General features: G+C 45.1%; 1 protein-coding gene across 2 annotated transcripts; it reads left to right on the forward strand.

The window, feature by feature from the left end:
• The first annotated feature begins 15 nt into the window (after positions 1-15).
• Aldh3a2 (aldehyde dehydrogenase 3 family member A2) lies at positions 16-19,904 on the forward strand. 2 transcript variants are annotated; one of them, XM_034506262.2, is made up of 11 exons: positions 34-328; positions 1,913-2,144; positions 2,901-2,986; positions 4,712-4,920; positions 7,601-7,718; positions 9,930-10,071; positions 13,010-13,176; positions 14,007-14,106; positions 15,781-16,016; positions 16,867-16,979; positions 18,474-19,904. In XM_034506262.2, the coding sequence occupies exons 1-10, from the start codon at positions 176-178 to the stop codon at positions 16,945-16,947; spliced, it is 1,524 nt and encodes a 507-aa protein (XP_034362153.1). In that variant the 5' UTR covers positions 34-175; the 3' UTR covers positions 16,948-16,979; positions 18,474-19,904. The 2 variants fall into 2 exon arrangements, with proteins under 2 accessions (XP_034362155.1, XP_034362153.1); XM_034506264.2 differs by lacking the exon at positions 16,867-16,979 and having other exon boundaries at positions 16-328.
• The last annotated feature ends 721 nt before the right edge of the window (positions 19,905-20,625 follow it).

A 20,625-nucleotide genomic window follows, 5' to 3' on the forward strand; every position in this document is an offset into this window, starting at 1 on the left:
TATCGTTAGCGGAGGAGCGCTAGGGTTTGGCCCACCCCCCGGCCGATTCTGGGCCAGTAGGCGATGGGACCCAGCAGCGGAAAGTAGCAGTAAGCTGTGGCGTCATCTGGAGCAGCACCTTACCGGTACTGTGCTGCCTCACCTGCCTCGCTCTGCGTTGTCCTCAGGCCCGGCCATGGAGCGCCAGGTCCAACGGCTTCGCCAGGCGTTCCGGTCCGGCCGATCGCGGCCGCTGAGCTTCCGATTGCAGCAGCTCGAGGCCCTGCGGAGGATGGTGCAAGAGCGCGAGAAGGACATCCTAGTAGCCATCGCGGCGGACTTGAGCAAAGTGAGAGTCCACGGGGTGGGAGGGGCCCGGTGTGCCACCTTATTCCTGCTCTGTAGAAGGTTGTTTGGTTTTGTTTATCCAGCAGTGAAGAGGAAGTCGAGTTACCCTGGACTCTGGCCTCTCCAGCCCTGCTTAGAGCCCAAACTGTTGTATTTGCACTCATATTGAAGAACATGCTTTACTTGGCGCCAGCAGTTTCTCATCTGCGAACGCTCTCTATGGCCTTGCCCATTTCTGTTGCGTTTATAATCTGTTTCCTTACAATGTGCAGTTAACTCTGGATAGTCTGGATCTCAGTAGTTTATCTGCTTGGTCGACTTCAGCTATTTCACTTCCCATCTTATTTCATAACGTTTTAAAAATGGTTTCTTTTTGTTGACAGTTTTTTTTTTTATTTCCTGTAATCTTCAGCACTCAAAATTTCCCTCATGACTTTGTGTATCATTAATCATATGTATGCTTAAACTCTAGTATACTGATAATCACCCCGGGGACCTGTTAAAATATAAATCTTGATTTAGTTCTTGTGAGACAGTGTCTGAGATTGCTAGTGAGGTCCCAGGTGATACCATATGGCCTCTTTAGAAGCAAGCCTTGAATACCAATGTTTTAAGTAGTGTTTGAAGCACAACTATATTCTCCTGTACTCTCTAGTAATATTGTTTCCCTTTTTACTTTCTATCTGTATTCCAGGCATAGCAAGACCTTTATTTTCAGATTTGCAATCCCCCTTCCCCAATAAAAGTCTGTTTCAAAAAGTGGTAACAGTAATTGTAGTAGAAGCTGGAAACCTTCCTTCAGAGTACTTTTGGTAGAGAGGGGCTGTGGTAATTAGTAAACAGGAGAGGATAATGACTATTGAAACCCTATGAATTATCCATTCCTCAAACAACGGCTAGTTTGTGTGTGTTTGTACATACATAGGGTTCCTGAAGAAAAACAGTTTAAGTCCAGAATTTTAAATCTAGCTGCAAAATAGAACATAAGCAGATAAAAATGAGACTATGGTTATAAACCAGTGCGTTAAGGATGAAGTATTAAGATGCAGCTCAAAAGCAAAGTTGCCGTGGTACCAAAATTGTGGCTGCGGCAGGCTGTTACTAATTGGGAGGTGATGTTGAAAGAGATTGTTCTAAAGGCTTGGATAGGTAGTGAAGAATTTAGAGGCACTGAATATATTGGAGAGGAAGAGCCATCATGAGTATCCAGGGTGTGCCTTATTGAGACCTTGGAGACTAAAAAAGAAAACACAACAAAACATCAGATAGCAAATCAGGGTGGGGGTGTGTGTCTAATAATACCAGTTGTTACTGCAAGTATACTTGGTCTGAGTTTGTGACATCTTAGTCACAACCTTCTCAACCTTCTGACACTGCCGCCCTCAATACAGTTGTGATGACCTCCAAACATAAAATTATTTTCATTGCTTCTTCATAACTTTAATATTGCTATTGCTATGAATCGTAATGTGAAATGTCTGATATGCAGCCCCTGTGAGAGTCGCAATCCACACGTTGAGAACCACTTGTCCTAAGTCAAGCACATTGTACTGTTCGTGTAAGAGTAACTGCTTTTCTTTTCCAGAGTGAACTCAATGCATACAGTCATGAAGTCATTACCATCCTTGGGGAGATTGATTTTATGCTGGGGAATCTTCCGGAATTGGCTTCTGCTCGACCGGCTAAGAAGAACATGCTTACCATGATGGATGAGGCCTATGTCCAGCCAGAGCCTCTGGGAGTCGTCCTGATTATTGGAGCTTGGAACTACCCTTTCGTTCTGACCATGCAGCCGCTGGTGGGAGCCATTGCTGCAGGTCTGGCACCAGCTGATGTCTTTATTTCTTTGTAGAGGGTCATATTTTGTCATATTGGTTGTAAGTTTCTAGTTAAATACATTTACTTTAGCGGTTTGCCTTGGTTGACAGCTCAATTTATTGAGAATTCATTCATGTACTAATCTGTATGAACGCTGCTGAGAAGTTGAGGTTTCCTGTGACTACTGAAGTACATAGGGCATGAATCTGTGGGAGTCAGAGACATCTGATAGAGTCAGTAGTCCCAAGACTTTAGAGTCAGGCATCCATATTCTAATGTGGTTTTAGTTTACTGGCTCTGTCTTTAGACAAACCAGTCTAAAATCAGAGTCTTACCAGTTTCTTTATTTAAATAAAGGTATTGGGCGTAATGCTAGCTAGAATGTACAGTAAATCCCAACAGATCTATTTCTTAATTTGGAAGCACCAGATCAACAACTTATGTTGACAGAGCCTGTTTGCTCAGTGAGTCTGGGCAGAGAGGAAACACCATAGGCAGAGCTACAAAGAAAGAGATAGAAGTCTGGGGGACTGTGAGGAGCTGGCAGAGCCTGTCGTCAGTGACCTGGAGATGCTGAGAGCTAACGGGTTAGCACGTGGGAAGGAAATGTGAACAGAAAGAGGACAGAAGACCTGAGGTAGGGCAGACTTAAGAGCTGAGAAGTAAGTGAAACTTAGCTTGTACCTGTACTTGGAGGTAGCTATTAAAGTTACTCAAGTCCTGGATGACATCATCGTGCTATTTGCTTTGTTTAGGAAATGCTGCCATTGTTAAGCCCTCGGAACTCAGTGAAAACACCGCCAAGATCTTGGCTGAACTCCTCCCTCAGTATTTAGACCAGGTAAGAGCAACTTGATCCGTCTTCCACACACCTGTTTATGGTAGAAAACACAGATATGATTCTTGTGCTAGTGGCTGTCATTGCTAGCTGAGGATCAGTATGATTTCCTTAAGTCCACAACAGTTGACTTAATAAAGGAAGCCAGGTTCCAAAATACCCGGTAGAATGACCCAGCAACTGCACTTGCTCAGTACAGTGCATTTTGGCCTGAGGCTTTACATATCAATCTCTCTCTACCATCTGGCACTTGGGAGGATATACTTTTAGACATCATTCATTTAGTGAAATAGTTAATGAGATGCTAGCCTGTTTTGATCACTTATTTTTTCCTAACCAAATGTCAGTGTGTTATTACATGAGTACTTTTGCTTTTTAAAGAAAGTGCCTTCCTGACCCAGCACTCCGAGTTAACGTGCGTGTGGGCACTGAGAGCATCAAAGGCTGACTAGGGGGTGTCCTATCCGCAGTTTTTGTGTAAGGGATCAAATTCAAAAGTTCTCCTGTTCTCTAAAGAGGAAGTTGATTGCGTTGTGACTGCGGGGTTTCACGTGCAGTTCTGCAGGGACGCTATCCACTTAGCTTTCATCAGAAGGCAGCTTCAAAACCCCATCTGTATTATGTTTATTAATCTGTAATTTCCCTGTGACCGACTTTGGTTCTTAGAGTAATTTTGTTCTATTCATTGCCTTAGCGCCATTGTCATAGCTCATAAAACAGTTCTGTTCTCTAGCCTTGTTATCCAACGTAGAAGGATAAAGTGGAAGATAGTAGTGTCATAGATCGAGTAGGACTGAGAACCAGAAGATACAACCTATGGAGTAAGACATGGAAAAATTAAAACTTACACTACACTGGTCTGTTGAACTATAAAGTGAGTAAGAACTAATAATTAGCCTTCTAATGAGCAAGAGATCAAATGAGGAGCAGAGGTTGCCTGGCCAGCTCATCCCCCATCAGACGGCTAGGCGCCTTCGTGCAGCTCCTCATCCTTTCCTTGCCGTTTGCTCTTGGTGTTTTTTTTCCATGCTGTTACCATTCAAAGTATTTTCTCTCAGAGTTAGCTACCTAACGGAGACGTAGTGCATGTGCCGGGTATGGGCACAGGCGTTATGTGACATGGGATTTTCCCCATAACAAGCTCAGAGGGTGTCTAAAGTCACAGATGCTCGTGAGTGGCAGAGCATAGATCCAATCCAGATCTACATCAGGACCAAGCTCCTCAGATCTGATGCTCTGAGTTCGTCCTGTTCATTCAGCAGACAGGATGTATTCACCGTAGGCTTAGCCCTGCCACCCCTTGTATTGTGGACAGAGAGAGCATAGGGGTTAAGACAGCTAACTGCAGGGCTGAAGATGCATCAGGAGGTGGAATGCTGGCCTGGTGTGTACAAGACTCTGGACTGGCTTCCCAGCACTGTGCAAAACAGAATGAAACAGCAACACAAACCCCTCACAGCATCCTCCCCTCCCCTTCCATGTTGCCCCTGCAGAGTGCATTCGCTCTCAGTTGTGCTTTCATTGACAGGCTTATGTCTTGTGTAGCTTAGTGGTTCCCAGAAGCCAGCAGATATGTTGTCCTCCATTTTTCTTGGATCACCTCCCTGATCGGTCCCTCTCAGGAAGTGATTTTGATCTTTTGGTTTTGCTGAGTGCTACTTATTTATGCTAGAAAAAAAAATCGCTGATTAATTTAACAAAGCAAGAGTCTGTTTCTCTCTCTTTGAGGACCTGTACGCGATTATTAATGGCGGTGTTGAGGAAACCACGGAGCTTCTGAGGCAGCGGTTTGATCACATTCTCTACACAGGAAACACTGCAGTTGGAAAAATTGTCATGGAAGCTGCTGCCAAACATCTGACCCCTGTGACCCTGGAACTCGGGGGGAAAAGCCCATGTTACATTGACAGAGACTGTGACCTGGACATTGCTTGCAGGTGGGACTGGCTTTGTTCCTGAGGTTTTCCCCAGCAGCTGGAAGTTTTGCTAATGGCTTGTTTTCCTTCACGCTTGAACCTCATAACTTCAAGGTTCATCAGACTTTAGTGGCTGATGTGCTCAGGAATGACTGGGGCCTCTCGAACTGTCCTCTGATGCCACTGCTGGAGCAGGAAGCCACACATAGCTCCTGCCAGCATGGTGTTTTCCTTAGAAAGTTTGGAAATATTCTTATGGATAAACCTGACAAGAAATTTTGCCCAGCGTTGCTTCCTCCTCCCCCTTCCCCCTCCTGTTGGAGCTTTCTTATGGCAAGCCTGTGCTCCACATTAAGCTAAACTCTGAGCCTGTGGCAAGGAATTCTGACGTTTTGCTGGTTGAGGAAATAGATAGTCCAAAGGATCAAGTGTATTAGTAAAGTGTTTACGTTCTCAGTTCAAAGGGTATCGTCTTCACATCTCTGCTGGGATCAGAAATTTTGAATAGTGTTTTGCAGCTGGGAACCAGTGTAGCTTGTCCTGCCTGCAGGAAACTAGAAGTCCCACCTCTTCCAACCAGCCATTGGCCGTGGGTATCTTTATTGATTGATTAAGAACCAACCGAGGAATAGGACCTTCATATTCACACGCAGATTCCCAATCAAAGCATCAGAACCACCCCTTATGTTTTACCTTTTCTGTCTAATTAAAAAAAAAAACCAAAAAAACAAACCAAACTCTTCTCTCAGACATAAATTGAACAGAACCATAACAATCACGTAAATTACAAAGTATGATATACAGTTAACATCCAGCCCCTCGTATTTGTCAATTAGATAAAGTACTCTACCATCATTCTTAACTTAAAGAGTTAGGAGTCTATCCCTGAATTATGTTTAGATTTTATCCTGTAACACCATCTGAAACCATGTCTTCCACTCTAACTTCTCTCAATGATTCCCCTCAAAGCATCAGAACCACACCCCCTATAAATGAGAGATTAAGAGTTCAGTCCCTCTTCACTAAATTAGGTTTGACTATGAGGAAGTGACTGCCTCTGGGCTCTGGGTGGTTTGGTTTTCTCTCCTTCAGAGCTGTGGCACCGAGGAGGGGGTAGGGAGTTAGGTCAGGGTTCCTGCTTGGCCTCTTTGAATAGAGCATCCAGAAAAGGAGACCAGTGGTGAGAGCTAGGTTTCATGCTAGGGCTTTGTCTGTATATAGGAAGGGGGAGGGTCTTCAAAGAGGAGCCTGGGAGAGGATGCAGCCACAGTGGAGAGCCAGAAGCTGATCTGTGCTCGCCATCCCGAATGGCCTTTTGGCTGGATAAGCAAAGAATGAACGTTGGGAGGTCTTTTCCTGCAGGCCGAGGTTTTGTAGCTTGTTGGGTACTGTTTACCAGGCAGACTCATTTTCTTGCTTAGAGTATTTCAAGTCAATTGAAAATTCATTCTAAAGGCTGGCGAGATGGTTCAGTGGGTAAATGTACTTGATACACAAACCTGACTATCTGAGTTTGATACCTGGAGCCCATGTTTTAAGAAAGCCAGATTCTAAGTAGATGGGAGACCTCAAGTATGCAGCAAGCAGAGCAGCAGAAACAAGAGAGATCCTGCCTCAGCAAAGTAGAAGAGAGAACAAACTCCTGAGATGTTGTTTTCTGGCCTACACACACACACACACACACACACACACACACACACACACCACACACTGGCATGCATGCTTCCATGTACACATACACACACACACATACACACTGGCATGCATACTTCCATGTACACACACACACACACACACACACACCACACACCACACACCACACACCACATACCGGCATGCATGCTTCCATGTACACATACACACACACACATACACAATGGCATGCATACTTCCAGGTACACACACACACATACACACTGGCATGCATACTTCCATGTACACATACATACATACACAAACACACACAAAATTGAAAAGAAATCTGAAAATGCATTCTTAAGTTGTAACTAGATGACTAACTACTAGATGACTAAAAACTAGCCTGAGTTTTTATTTTTTATTTTTAACAGTTACTAAGTATACAGAGCTATATCGGTTGGCATGATGGTTAACCTTGGCTGCCAACTTGATGGCATTTAGAATCACAGTGAAAACAAATCTCTGGGCATGTCTTTGAGGGATTATCTAGATTGTTAATTTAAGTGGGGAGACCTACCCTAAGTCTGGGGTTACAGGTGAAAAAGTCACACTGAGCATAAGTATTGGCTGCTCTCTCCTTCCTGGCTGTGGGTGCCATGTGACCAGACATCAAGCTCCTACCACCATGACTTCCTGCCTGACATAGTCCCCTTCAACTGTGAGCCAAAGCCAGCTCTTCTTCCTTAACTTGCCTTTGTCAGAGGTTTTGTCAAAGCAATGTGTAAAATAACTAATACACTGGGAAACATTAAATCAGAAACAATGGGGGCTGGAGGGTAGCTCAGCAGTTACAAGCACTCTTAAGCAGTTAAGAAGTTGCTCTTCCAGAGGTCCTGAGTTCAATTCCCAGCACCCACATGGTGACTCAAAGCCATCTATGGTGGAATCTGATGCCCTCTTCTGGTATGTGTGAAGCAGATTACTCGTATACATTTAAAAAAAAAAATGAAAGAGAGACTGAATTGTATAGGTATTCTGTTTTTGTTTTCTTTTTTTTCCTCAGACGCATAACCTGGGGAAAGTACATGAATTGTGGTCAAACCTGCATTGCTCCTGACTATATCCTGTGCGAAGCTTCCCTCCAGGATCAAATTGTACAGAAGATTAAGGATACCGTGAAGGTCTGTGTCCAGCAGTTCTGATCCCACTGATTTCAGTAAGGTGAACGTCAGGTGAAGTTCTTCCAGACAGCATCTCTGTTCACTTTTACTCCCAACCCAAATAATCCCAGTAACATATGTGACTGCATTTACTTATTGGCTAGTTCTGCATCTGCAGGGGTTGAGGCTGAGTTGGTGCAGGTCAGGTGGCTGATCTGTTGAGGATTAGTGGAGGCATATATGCAAAAGTCAACAATGTTGTCTGGGGCTTTGAGAGAATGTTTCCAGATCACTTGAAGAGAGCCCTGATTGGTTCTTGCTAATGAAAGTTATCAGTTGTCTTGTGTGTAGAGGACCAGATGGCCAGGAGTTTGAAGGAGTGAAGTAAGTGCCTACTTAAAGTGCACCCTGTAGAGCAATGGTCCCAACCTTCCCAATGCTGTGACCCTTTGATACAGTTCCTCATATCTTGTGATCCACCCCCAACCATAAAATTATTTTTATTGCTATTCATGACTGTAATTTTGCTGCTGTTAGGAATTGTAATGTAAATATTTAATACACAGGATATCTGATATGTTAACCTTGTGAAAAGGTCGTTCAACTCCAGGGGGTCACGACGCACGGGTTGAGAGCTGCTGCTGTAGAGGGTTATCCATCTTCTAGGGTACATAAAGGAACTAATGACAACTGTGTTCTGGTAACTAAGCTAAGGCTTGAAGGAGATGTGGGGTTTTCATCATTAGAGAGTGTTTGACCAGGGTATGGAGAGTGCTAAGCCGCCTGGAGGAGATGAACTTTTTGTTAGTTGATCACGAGAAAGGCTGGAGTATAGCAAAGAGTAGTGTGTGAAGAGAGTGAGACCTGGAGACCAGGAAGTACAAAGAGGTGGGGTAGGTGAGACCGAGGAGTCAGACAAGGAGAACATCAAAGCTGTGTAGATCAGGGCTGTGGGCAGAAGAGTGGATCAAGGTCCCCGGGAGACTGAATGTAGTTGGAAATTAGAGCTGTGCTTTATTGAATATGAGGATAAGTTCTAGAGGATCAAGGGCCCCTCTTCCTATCTTTGAGGAGTTTGTGCTATGACATCTGAGTTTTCAATCAAATAACATGTTGGAATAACCAGGAAGCCACTTAAAAGTATGTCTCTAGCCCTTATCTTAAGACTGTGATTGCTCTGGTATGGTCCCTCACCCTTTTATTCTGTGATTCAGTCAACCTGAAAACCTGGCTGTGTTGGTGGCTTTGGCCTTGGACAGAGCATACACTTTAACAGGCTCCCTGGGTGATTCCTGCCTCCCAGACTTTCAAGTTGTTCTAGGTTGGTTAGTGAGTAAGACCTGGTGTGATTCTACAGTAATTCAGAGCTTTCACAAGGCTGTTGAGCTTTACACACGGCAGTAGTTTTTTGTTGGTTGGTTTTTTTATATTTATCATATATATCTATATGATATGTTAAATATTGGTTATCCCTGTTGAGTTGTTTTGCCTTGGTAATTTAACAAGGCTATATCTTGATACATTGAATAGTTTTACTGTTATCAGTGACTGGTGAAAATATCAGTACAGAGAAGACAAACCAACAAAACAGCAAAGACTGGCAAACTTCTTCGGTAAAAGCTAGAAGAGAGTAAATATTTAGGGTTTGAAGACCAAAGAGTCTCAGCAGCAACTGCCCAGCTTAACTTCGGGAAGAGACCAACTGATGGGCAAACAAATGGCCTCTCCTGACATCTGTTCCACCAGGAAGGGGTGACGAGACTTCGGCTAGGAACCTGAAACCAGAGAAGTGCAGTCAGAGGGTGTGTGCGTGTGCATGAGAGAGAGAGAGAGAGAGAGAGAGAGAGAGAGAGAGAGAGAGACAGAGACAGAGACAGAGAGAGAGACAGAGAGAGAGACAGAGAGAGAGACAGAGAGAGAGATCGTGTGTGAGTGTGTGAGTGTGTGTGTATGAAAGAGTGTGTATATGTGTGTATGAGACTGTGTATGTGAGAGAGAGAGAGCGAGAAAGAGAGAGAGCGTATATATGTCTGAGTTATTTGTTAATGCTTGACTTGTCTAAAAGCTTGAAATGACTACTACTGTATAGTGCTGAATTATGTCAGAGTGGGTGCTGGGTTTGATGAGGACTTAAGCCAGATCAGTTTTTAAACACCAATAGATTTTTAACTTATTAAAGAAATAGACATATGGAGTTTGTCGCAGTTAAATAACTCCTGTTGTTTTTAATAGGACTTTTATGGGGAAAATGTAAAAGCTTCTCCTGACTATGAAAGAATCATCAATCTTCGTCATTTTAAGAGGATACAAAGTTTGCTTGAAGGACAGAAAATAGCTTTCGGAGGGGAGACTGATGAGGCTACACGCTACATAGGTAAAGGAGAGTCACCTTTTCCTGGGGAAGATAGCAAGTTGGCATTTTGCCCAACACTTACTGCTCCTATGGAAGCTGTAAATACTGCTCTTAGTGTACTTCTTAAAATTACGTGTGCATGCACCTTTAAGATACTCTAGTTACTTTCATTCTCTTGTGTTTTTATATATTACTTGATTTGTTTTTATTCTAAAAGCATGAGAAGCAGAAGGGGATTTTACATAATTATCCCCATTTATGGATGGGAAAGTAGCTCAGAATCTCACCATTATTAACTAGCACCAAACCCTTCCAGAGGTGGCGCTGTGAGCCCCTGTTCTTGATCTTCGCTTGTTCACATTCTTTGTGTATTTTGCCTTTTGCCATGAGAATGTATTCCTTTGACCTTCATCTTATATGGAACCTAGGGCCCCACACATGCTGCACAGGTAACCTCCCATTGAGCTGTATCCCTAGCCCTTGTTACATTGGGTTTAATTTGTTTATACTGATTTTTCATTCTCTTTACTTTATGTGCGGATATATATACAGATGCCATAGTAACTTGATTTCTGTTGCTATAGTAAAGCACCACAGCTAAAAGCAGCTTGAGGAGAAAAGGGTTTATTTCATCCTACAACTCTCAGCTCATATTCCATCACTGAGGGAAGTCGGGGCAGGAGCTCAAGGCGGGAACCTGGAACAGGAACTAAAGCAGAGGCTATGGAGGGGTGCTGCTTACTAGCTTGCTCCCAGGGGCTTGCTCAGCCTGCTTTCTTATTCAAGTTAGGACCATCTGCCTGGGGTCGACACCACCCAGAGTGGTCTGGGCCCTCCCACACCAGTCATTAACCAAGAAGATGCTCCATAGGCGTGTCCACTGGTCAGTCTGATAGGGACATCTTCTCAGTTGGCAGTTTCCTTTTCCCAAATGAGTCTAGTTTGTGTTAAGTGACATAAAACTAACACTGATGTCCACTTGTCAGCTTCACACACACACACACACACACACACACACACACACACACACACACACTTGCTGTCTCCTCAGCCCCCTCCCCCACTAAGCCATACCCTTTTGCTCCTGGTTTAATCCCCAAGATCTCATACTAATATCAACATTACAGTATAAGACATTCCACTTTAAAGTCCCATGATCTTTAAAAATTCAAACACTTTAAGTTCAGTCTCATTGGATATCCAGAGTTTCTCTGAAACTCTAGTCTTTCTAAAATTACAAAGCTTCTTCAACATATTCAAGGTCTCATAACTGTGGATCTCTGTAAAAATCAAAACAAATCACATCCTTTCTATCCCAAGAGATAAGAACCAGGGTACAGTTATAATCAAGTCAGAGCAAAACCAAAGTCCACAGTGTAAAGTTCAGTGTCGGACTCTGGGGCCCAAAGCCTTAGACAGCTCCATGGCTCCAGCTCTGGCATCCACAGCATGACACAGTTGTCTCATAGGATCTCAGAGACTGGCTGCACTCCACAGCCATCACTGTGCTTGGTGGTCCTCCCCTGATACTGGCATCTCCAGAATTCTGGGGTCACTTTTGCAACCAGGCTGCATCTTCACCAGTAGACTCTCCTGAGCTCTCTTTAGAGACTTTGGCCCTGCCGTATGGTGTCAGGCCTCAGCTTTTCTCCACAACTGCTTTAATCCTGGAGCTTCTACTGCGACTCAGGCTACACTTGCACCAATGGCCCCTCAAGCTTGGTTCCAAGCCTTAACCGCTCCTCTTGGGCCTGTCATAGCTTCAAATCCAGTCCCACCTGGGAATCTCTCACACATTACCAAGTTCAGCTGCCAGCACAAGGTACAGTCTTGGCCACATCTGGAATGGAGCTTCTGTGTCCTGACCCTGAGGAACCATTTCCTAGACTATTGCACCTCATTGATGTTGTTGGTCTTCTCTTAGTCATAGCTGATTCTTTAGCCCCAGCTCACCAGAGCTATAGATTTTAATTCAAAATATTGAATGGCCTTGATATTTATTGTCTTTAAGGGATTCTTCTAAACTTCCCTCTGAAACTCCACAAGCCAGGTCTCTGTCGTCTGTACCGCTCTCAGCATGGTCTTCCAAGTTCACACAGCAGCTTGTGAGCTCTGAGCACTCAGTAGCTTTGCCAGCCCAAACTTCTCCAAAAACAGACCTCCAGATCTGTCCTTGCAATAGTCTGTGATCCTAGCACCAATTCCTATCTTAGTTGTGTTTCTGTTGCTGAGCTAAAACATTATCACCAAAAGCAACTTGAGGGGGAAAGGGTTTCCCTTATCTTGTTATTACTACTCTTGGGTCATTCTCCATCCCCAAGGGATGACAAGGCAGGAACATGGAGGCAGAAACCTAAGCAGAGGCCATGGAGGACCCCTGCTCACTGGCTTGCTCCTCATGGCTTGCACAGCCTGCTTTCTTAAACGTCCTAGGATGACTGCCCAAGGTGGCGCTCTGCTGAACCCCCCCCCCCCAAATTAATTTACTTGCCTTTCTTATCAGCTGCTGAAAACAATCTTAAAAGGATACAAATAATAAGGAAATTTATGGAGATTCTCCTGCATTGGATGGCTGTGGTTGTTAACACCATTAAACCCAGAGTTCTTTCACCCTGCTCCTCTTCCCATCTTCTTGGTCGCAGTGTGACCCATTTTTAGGACAACCAGAGACAAAAGGAAGAAGACTGTGGAGATTAGCTTGGTCTGAAGTAGGAGGACGTCTCCCTGAGCTCCACAGTAGATTTGGAAAGCAGATTTTGGGAGGAGTCACAGCTCTGTCACTCAAAGTTAGGCCTGGCGCATTTGAGAAGTGCACCGTATGGGAAGATGCTCCGATAGATCTGTGCAGTGGGTGCCCTGTGGGTGCATGACCCAGAGAAATGAGAGTTCTGCTCTCTTTGTCTTCAGCTTGACCATTTGTGTTCTTTATTTATTTGTTTATTTGCTTATTTATTTTTAGCCCCAACCATACTTACTGATGTTGATCCTAACTCCAAGGTGATGCAAGAAGAAATTTTTGGACCAATTCTTCCAATAGTGTCTGTGAAAAATGTAGACGAAGCCATAAATTTCATAAATGATCGTGAGAAGCCCCTGGCACTCTACATATTTTCTCATAACAATAAGGTATGCTTTCAGAGAATAATCCACTCTACCCTAAGCTCCCCCTCCACGGACTCTTTGATTTGTAGTGTCAGGCATGCTTCCTCCTGTGGTGTCACGCCCATAACATTCCTGCCACTCCTGCACCCACAGGCATAGCTTGCCATGCTGGTTATTATCACAGTTCACAGGTTCACAACTGGATAGGACTCCCTCCACCATCCCCTGACTCCCTTACATCCAACAGCATGTTAGCATCCCATGGCACTGTGAAAGCTATGCAGCAGGGCAGAACCCTTCTGGTCAGTACCAACCTGAGAGAAGTGATCATTTCTCAACAGTCCATTGTTGGTAATGTTTGGACTGTAGATCTTGATGGTGATCAAAAAAACAAAGGTTCAAGCCACTCTTTCTCAACTATAGACCAAAAGTGTTTAAGATTTCAGAATTTTTAAGGCACTGTATATCCTAGTCTGACCACAGATCCATGCTTCTCCTGTGCCATCTTCTCAATTGTTGAGATGCAAGTATGTACCACCCAGCTTGATTGCAGAATTTTTTTTTTCAGATTTTGAAATTTTTCCCTATTATGAGCTCTCTTGGAGATGGGACCTAAGTTTAAGCACAGATTCCTTCTGTGTTTCATGAGGGCAATGTATTCATAACCCAGAGATAATTTTATACAATATCTTTAGTAATTTTTGACATGAATTTTGTGTCTCCCCAAACTTAAGAACTTGCACCGACACACAAAGCCAGGATGCATGTCCTTAGAGCCCACGGTGAGTGTCCTCCAAGGCACGGGAGTGATGGGACCTTAGGTCTGACCTGGCTGCCTTTGGTCTGTTCCTCAGCTCATCAAACGGGTGATTGATGAGACATCCAGTGGTGGAGTGACAGGCAATGATGTCATCATGCACTTCACTGTTAATTCCCTGCCCTTCGGAGGTGTGGGTAAGTGTGACTGTCTCAGTCATTACTCTGTTGCTGTCATGAGACACTGTGAGCAAGACAATTGAAAACATTTAATCGAGGCCTTGCTTACAGTTTCAGAGGGTTACTCCATCATCGTGGCAGGGACCATGGAGGCAGGTAGATGTTATAAAGCTAGAGCAGTTGCAGAGAGCTTGTCTCTGATCTGCAAGTTTCAGGAAGAGACTCAGACTCAAACTCGACCTGGAGTGGGCTTTTGAAACCTCAGAGCCCAGCCCCAGTGGTATACCTCCAAAAAGACCACGCCCATTCCAACAAGGCCACACCTCCTAATCCTACCCAAACAGTTCAACTAATGGGAAGCAAACATTCAGACATAGAAGCTTATGAGAGTGGCCCCCCAAATCACCACTGTGACCTTTTCCCGAATAGAAATGTGCCAGAAGCATGTTTCCTGGATTTCTTGTATGGGCGGTTCAAAGTTGGGCACTGTTTATCATATGTGTCCCTGTGACCGTGTCCTCCTCCAGCCACTGGCTTGGGGTTATTTCCGGGTTGCCTGTCCACCCAGCTTGCAGTTATTTCCCGATGGCCTGCCCAGTACCGTCTGTCCCGTCATTCTCTGTCCTCATTGTCACGACCACAGCTGTGGTGACTTTCTTCACCTAGCTTCTTTCCTTACTTACTATGCTACCAGATTTACGAGGCTTAAGGGCCAAGAATGAGGTTTCAAATTAATTAGTAAGATACCTATATTTAAGCAAGGTACAGTTAGAGAAAGGTTTAGAATGCCAGAAACAGTATACTGATACTCTTTGTGTTCTACTCAAGGTGATGCTGAGGTGGGTAGTCGGTGCTACATGTGCTAACTCCCCAAGCCTCTGTGGGGAAGGGCAGCCTCTCCTTGCCTGCTGGTGCTGGCCACCCATCCTCTGTGGGGAAGGGCAGCCTCTCCTTGCCTGCTGGTGCTGGCCCCCCAAGCCTCTGTGGGGAAGGGCCTTTTCTTGTGTGCTGGGTGATTTGAGGAGTGAGTCTCTTGTTCTTTAGCGGATGAGCAAGAGACATTTTGTTCTTGGGGAAGCATTGTGAATGCAGTCTGGTCCTTACCTCTGGTCCTTCCTACCACAGTCATGGCTTTAGCTGGCCCCTCTTCTCCACCCCCAGTGTCCTCAGGTGTTCTCTCTGGTTTCATTGTCTCTCCAATGAATCAGTCTTGCTTTCTGAATGACCCCCTCCCTCAAAACACTGGTGACTCAGCTGAGGCCTGGCCCCAGCCAACTGTCACCAGCTTCCAGTGAACCTGCCTTCCATCGTGGTCCATTGCCACTGTGCAGGACAGTTTCATCTACAGTCTGTTGTGTGCCATGTGACCTTAGGCAGATCTCCTGGCTCTGGGTGGAGGTATAGACTGCCACAGGGCTGTGGTGGAAGTCTCCAAAGAACACCCTAAAACACTTAGCACACTTCTAGTATAAAGGACAGCACAACCCCAGAAGAGATGCAGATCCTGGCCCTGCATCCTGCCTAAGAGGGCAGAGGGGTGTGCTTGGAGCCACGTTGGAAAAGGATCTCTAGGAAGAAAGGCCAAGAAGATGAATGTCTCCCCCTCTGGCAGAGCACAGCCAGGCTGTCTCAGTCTGTTGAAATGGGAAGCCCCTACAGTGAAATTCATTTCTTCTCTTCCATTTATTTCAGGTGCCAGTGGAATGGGGGCTTATCATGGGAAATACAGTTTTGATACCTTTTCCCATCAGCGTCCCTGTTTGCTAAAAGGGTTAAAGGGAGAGAGTGTGAACAAGCTCAGGTACCCTCCCAACAGCGAGTCCAAGGTCAGCTGGGCTAAGTTCTTCCTGCTGAAGCAGTTCAACACAGGAAGGCTGAGGATGCTGTTGCTTGTGTGCTTAATTGCGGTCGCAGCTGTGATTGTCAAGGTGAGTCCCTCCCCTCCTGACAAACCAGTCCTTCTGGTCCTTCTTCCTGTCTGGGGGCTGCTAGAAGTCCACCTCTGTTATCCTGCCTCTACTCCTTCCTCCTCTCTGGGGGCAGCTGTAGCTATGTAAGTCCATCTGCCAACCAGCTTCTAAACTGCCAGATGGCCAGCTGCCTGATTTTGTAAACAGTTGTTTACTAACTGACCTAGCTGCCTTTCTGCTGCAGTGCCAGAGTTTGGTAGCTCTGACCAAGGCTGAACAGCCTACAGAGTCAAAATTATTCCGGGAGTTTACCAACCTTTTTGAGAGTCTAAGGCGCTGTGGAGCTTGCTGGAAGATCCTGAGCTGTTAGCCCTCCGCTCCTTTGGGTACCGGTCTTCTCTGTTCAGTTTCAGTTTGTTCTTGAATGTGCATGAAGTCGTCATGGTGATGCAGAATGGTGGTAGTGGAAAGACTTAGGCAAGGGCGTAGTTTTTATTAGGTATATTTTCCTCCAGAGCGGATTGCCAGATAAAGCTTGTCTTGGGCCACAGGTCATCACAGAGGTGACTTTGCAAAGGGGCCCTCGTGATAGCTCCTTCTCTGGGCAGCGGTGCATCCCTGGGGTGAAGGAGGGAGTCTGTGGGAACAAATGTCTAGGTGGAATGGGGAGGGGTTTCCTCAGACAGCTAACTAAGGAGATGTGGGACAGTGTCTGTGAAGAGAGGCCATAATGAGAGGCATAATGGAACTGCCATGTTTATAGATCACGTGTCTTGGTTAAAATGTGAAAAGTTGTTTATCTGACACTGTCGCCACACTGGTGGATTGGTGATAACAGCTGCATTTGAAATCATTTGGGTTTTCTCAGAAATACCAAGCTGTGCCGAGGGGAAAAGCCATGTTGGCTTCTCTGATAGTTCATAGACTGCGCTGGCCCAGTAAGCACTGATGATCAGACCTCAGCTGTCTGTTGAGAGTGAGGTAGGAGCTTCCTATTTTCCTTCTGTGTGTGAGGTGGGCCAGGCTGGGTTCTGTTTGGTTTTAGTTGTTTCTATAGCTGAAGGTTTGGGGTTACTGACAAAAGGATGTTTAACTTACATAGATTGGACCTTGGCCCGGAGCGAATCAGTATTAAAATTCAATTTAGGCATCATTTAAAAGGGACAGGGATGCGTCCTGGTAATCTGAGAGAGATGTGTAGGAGTAACGTCTAGGCCGGGTCTGGGGAAGCCTGCATCCTGTTGGGCTGCAGTGGTTCCTCAGTCAGTCCGGGAGGGTGCGCCACGCAGCACCAGACCACAGACCACAGGCCAGAGTCACATGTTTGCCTTTTGTTCTATAATTTGAGAATAAAATTTTAACTTTCAGTTGTTTTATTTTAATTAAATTCACTGTGGCAGTTCAGGGCTCCTCTTTTACTTCTGTCTGAGGCTGGAGACCCGCTGGAGGGAGGCTTGGCTCTCTGGTCAATGGCGTCTGTCTGAGGCTGGAGACCCGCTGGAGGGAGGCTTGGCTCTCGGTCAACGGTGTATTTCATTTGACGTTGATCCCTTAGCGTAACGAGCATACTTTTGGTTGGGGTAGAATTTCTCAACTTCTAGGGTGACATGGAGGACCGGCTGAGCTAGTGCTTCCTAGCCTGCCTTGTCCCTAAGAAGGCTCGCCTAGTTATCAATGTGCCGCACAAGGTAGCCTTGAGTTCCCGAAAGGGTGCTGCAGACAGGTCTCCCTTAGCCAGGATGTTTGGTGGGAATGAGAACACACAGGCTTGATCCTTAGCTTGGTTACTGAGTTAGGACTTTTGGCAAAACCTTTCCTTTTTCTGTAATGAGCTTTTACCTGGATCTTTCTTACAGAGCGTGGAGGAGTTTGCAGTTTCCCAGGCCAGTTTCCATTTTCCCATCTCATTACTATTGGCCAGTACATTCATTTCTTTTTTATCCCAGTATGGAGTCAGGTGGAGATCTGACTTCCCCTTTGTTGCCTCTTTGTTCTCTTCTCTGACCTTTTATCTTGTTTGTATCAAGTCACATTTATTCTAAACAGTGATTCACAGTGTAGCTTCTGTTGCTCCTTCGGGTCTTTAAAAACATTCTGAAAACATTTTTGCTGCTCTTGAACTTACAAATAAGTTCATCAGTTTTAGATTTCGTGCCAGCAATTGAACCCCCTACCACAGTATAATGAATGCCTCTGCTAATCTCTCTTGGCTTTGCACAGTGCACAGTTTATTCCCTCTGTCTTATTGTCATTATTAGGGAAAAGCATAATTGTTTATTTTCAGTTGATACCACACTATGGCTTTTTAGGAACACAGAGGTTTTTTTTGTTTTTTTGTTTTTTTTCCTATTATGAATTTAGAGTCTCTGAAGGAAATATTTGTGGGAGTCTCAGTCCTGGGCTTGTGTTCTAAGGCTGGGTGTGGGTGGGTCTTTTCATAGTAGAGTAACATGAATCCTTTTCTCCTCTCCTCAGGACCAACTGTAATGACTTCCTCATAGCCTCTACTGAACTACCTTCTACTAAATGGTTAACAAACCAATACTTTTAAAATTGTACCCAAACCAGGAAATTCACAGATGTACTGCAATCAAACCTAAGTTGTTGCCACAAACCGCTAAAGAAGCTCAGTGTTTGAACCAAATCTCAGCATTTGTCAGCAGTGCAGGTGCCGAGAGGATGTAGACTGGGCTGCAGGAGAACACGTCATGCTAGATACCAGTCTGTGGCCATGTGTCAGGGAGACTGGCTAAGCATCTCTGTACCCCAGCCCATAGCTCTGCCCACTCCAGTGTCAACACCGCCCAGGCTTTCCAGCTGTCCTCTGCTGTCTGGATTGCTGAGGTTAGGTCTTCCCAGCTCCTGTTAGGGATTGAGGTACTAAAACTGGGCAGGTGGGTATGTCCACCTCATCCACTGTGGCTTGAGACTGTCCTTCAGGAGTCGGCTCTCCATCTAAACACCTTTTCTTATTCATAGAGCATCATCCAAAGTATACATGTTTGTGACAGTCCGTTGTGACTGTCCCAGTGCCTTTGTGATGACCTAAACTACCCTGAGCCTCTTGCCAAGAAGCAGTGCTTTGTTTGTGAATGCCACTCATAGCCTCTTGCAGTCACAGCTGTTCCAGAGCCTGGGGCCAGAAGATTCCTGAGCCCAGGAGTTTGAGGCCAACCTAGGCAACATGATGGGAACCCTCCCCCATTCTCCATAAAAATCCCCTCAAGATCCTCAAGTTGAATGTTATGTAGATCTTCTAGGATAAATCTGCTTATTTTTATAGCACAATGCAAGGACATTTTACTTTTTAAATCTTAGAGAGATTTTTACAGATCTTAAAGCATGGAGCTGCTCCTGCGGTGAAGAGGGGGTTATTAGACCCGAGGCTTCGGAACGCAGGGGACAGGGATTGTTGGAGAAGACTGTGAGCTGATGAGACACACTGAGGGGTTGGGATGGCCCCGAGCAAGCGGGGCATCATTCTTGTCAGATCCTAATGTGGCCAAAGGGGGATGTGGCAAAGAGATCCCTGTGAAACTCAGCTTCCTGCTGCCAGGGCCTGGCTGGGCCTGAAGCTCCAAGCTACAGAGCCCTCACTGCCTTCCCGGGATCCAAATTAAGACTTGGCCCACTCAGTGAGAATGTAACTTGTTTATTGAATGTACAACCATGTTTGCTGAGTAATCTGTTCTGCTGTTGAGGCATCAACAAATCATTGGCCCGTTTAGCAAATAGTTGCTTAAGTAGCAGTTGTCTATGGAGTAATCATAAAATATTTTGCACAAAATTTCAATGTTAATCTTACACTTACTGTTGTTATATTAAATTATATATCATACCTTCTAGTTAAGCCAAAATACTTACATATTCTACTGATTTTCAAAATAAATGTATTTCATAAATTAATTTCAGCATCAGATATGAAGATATGATACAGAATTTCTTTGTGAATCCATTTTTCAGTTCTATCCCTCAAGGGTGGTGTTTGCTAACTTTGCTTGTCATGCTTTGTCACTTGAAATGTTCTCAGACCTCACATTCTGTTCTGTGAGTGTGTGATGGTCATTGTGCCGTGTGTCACCATTGGACCTAGAGCTGTCCACTAGTCACAGGCCGAGAATTTGACTCAGTGCTGTGTGCTATCCTGAGGCTGTGTGGCCAGACAAGCTGGGCTTTGCTGCTCTGTTCACACCATAGCACCGCTGTAAAGCAGAACACTACAGAGCAAACACTTCTGCGCTTCTCAGTCTGAGACGGGTAAACTGAGGCAGAGGGGGGCTGCTTGGCCAGGCTTCCCACCTGTGGGCAGCAGGGTTCCCAGAGCTGCCTAGCTAGGGCTTGCTGGCCCTTCTTACAACTTCATGAAGACTGGTAGACTGTGTCAGGAAAAACTGGAGTGTTATCAGTGCTTTTGTAATGTCATTTTATTTAAAACCTTTTATATCCTTGAATAAGACTAACCATCTCTGGAGTCTCGCTAATGTTCCAAAGAATAGTCTGGGTCAGAGATGGAAAAGCCAGATTGGTCACAGCATAACCATACAATTCACTTCTCTGAGTGTCACTTGTAGATGCCAAGCAAAGTAGGCAGGGTCCTGCACTTGGTCTCTTGTACGTGGAAGGAGGG

Source organism: Arvicanthis niloticus, chromosome 6, assembly GCF_011762505.2.
Source record: "Arvicanthis niloticus isolate mArvNil1 chromosome 6, mArvNil1.pat.X, whole genome shotgun sequence".
Classification (NCBI taxonomy): Eukaryota; Metazoa; Chordata; class Mammalia; order Rodentia; family Muridae; genus Arvicanthis; species Arvicanthis niloticus.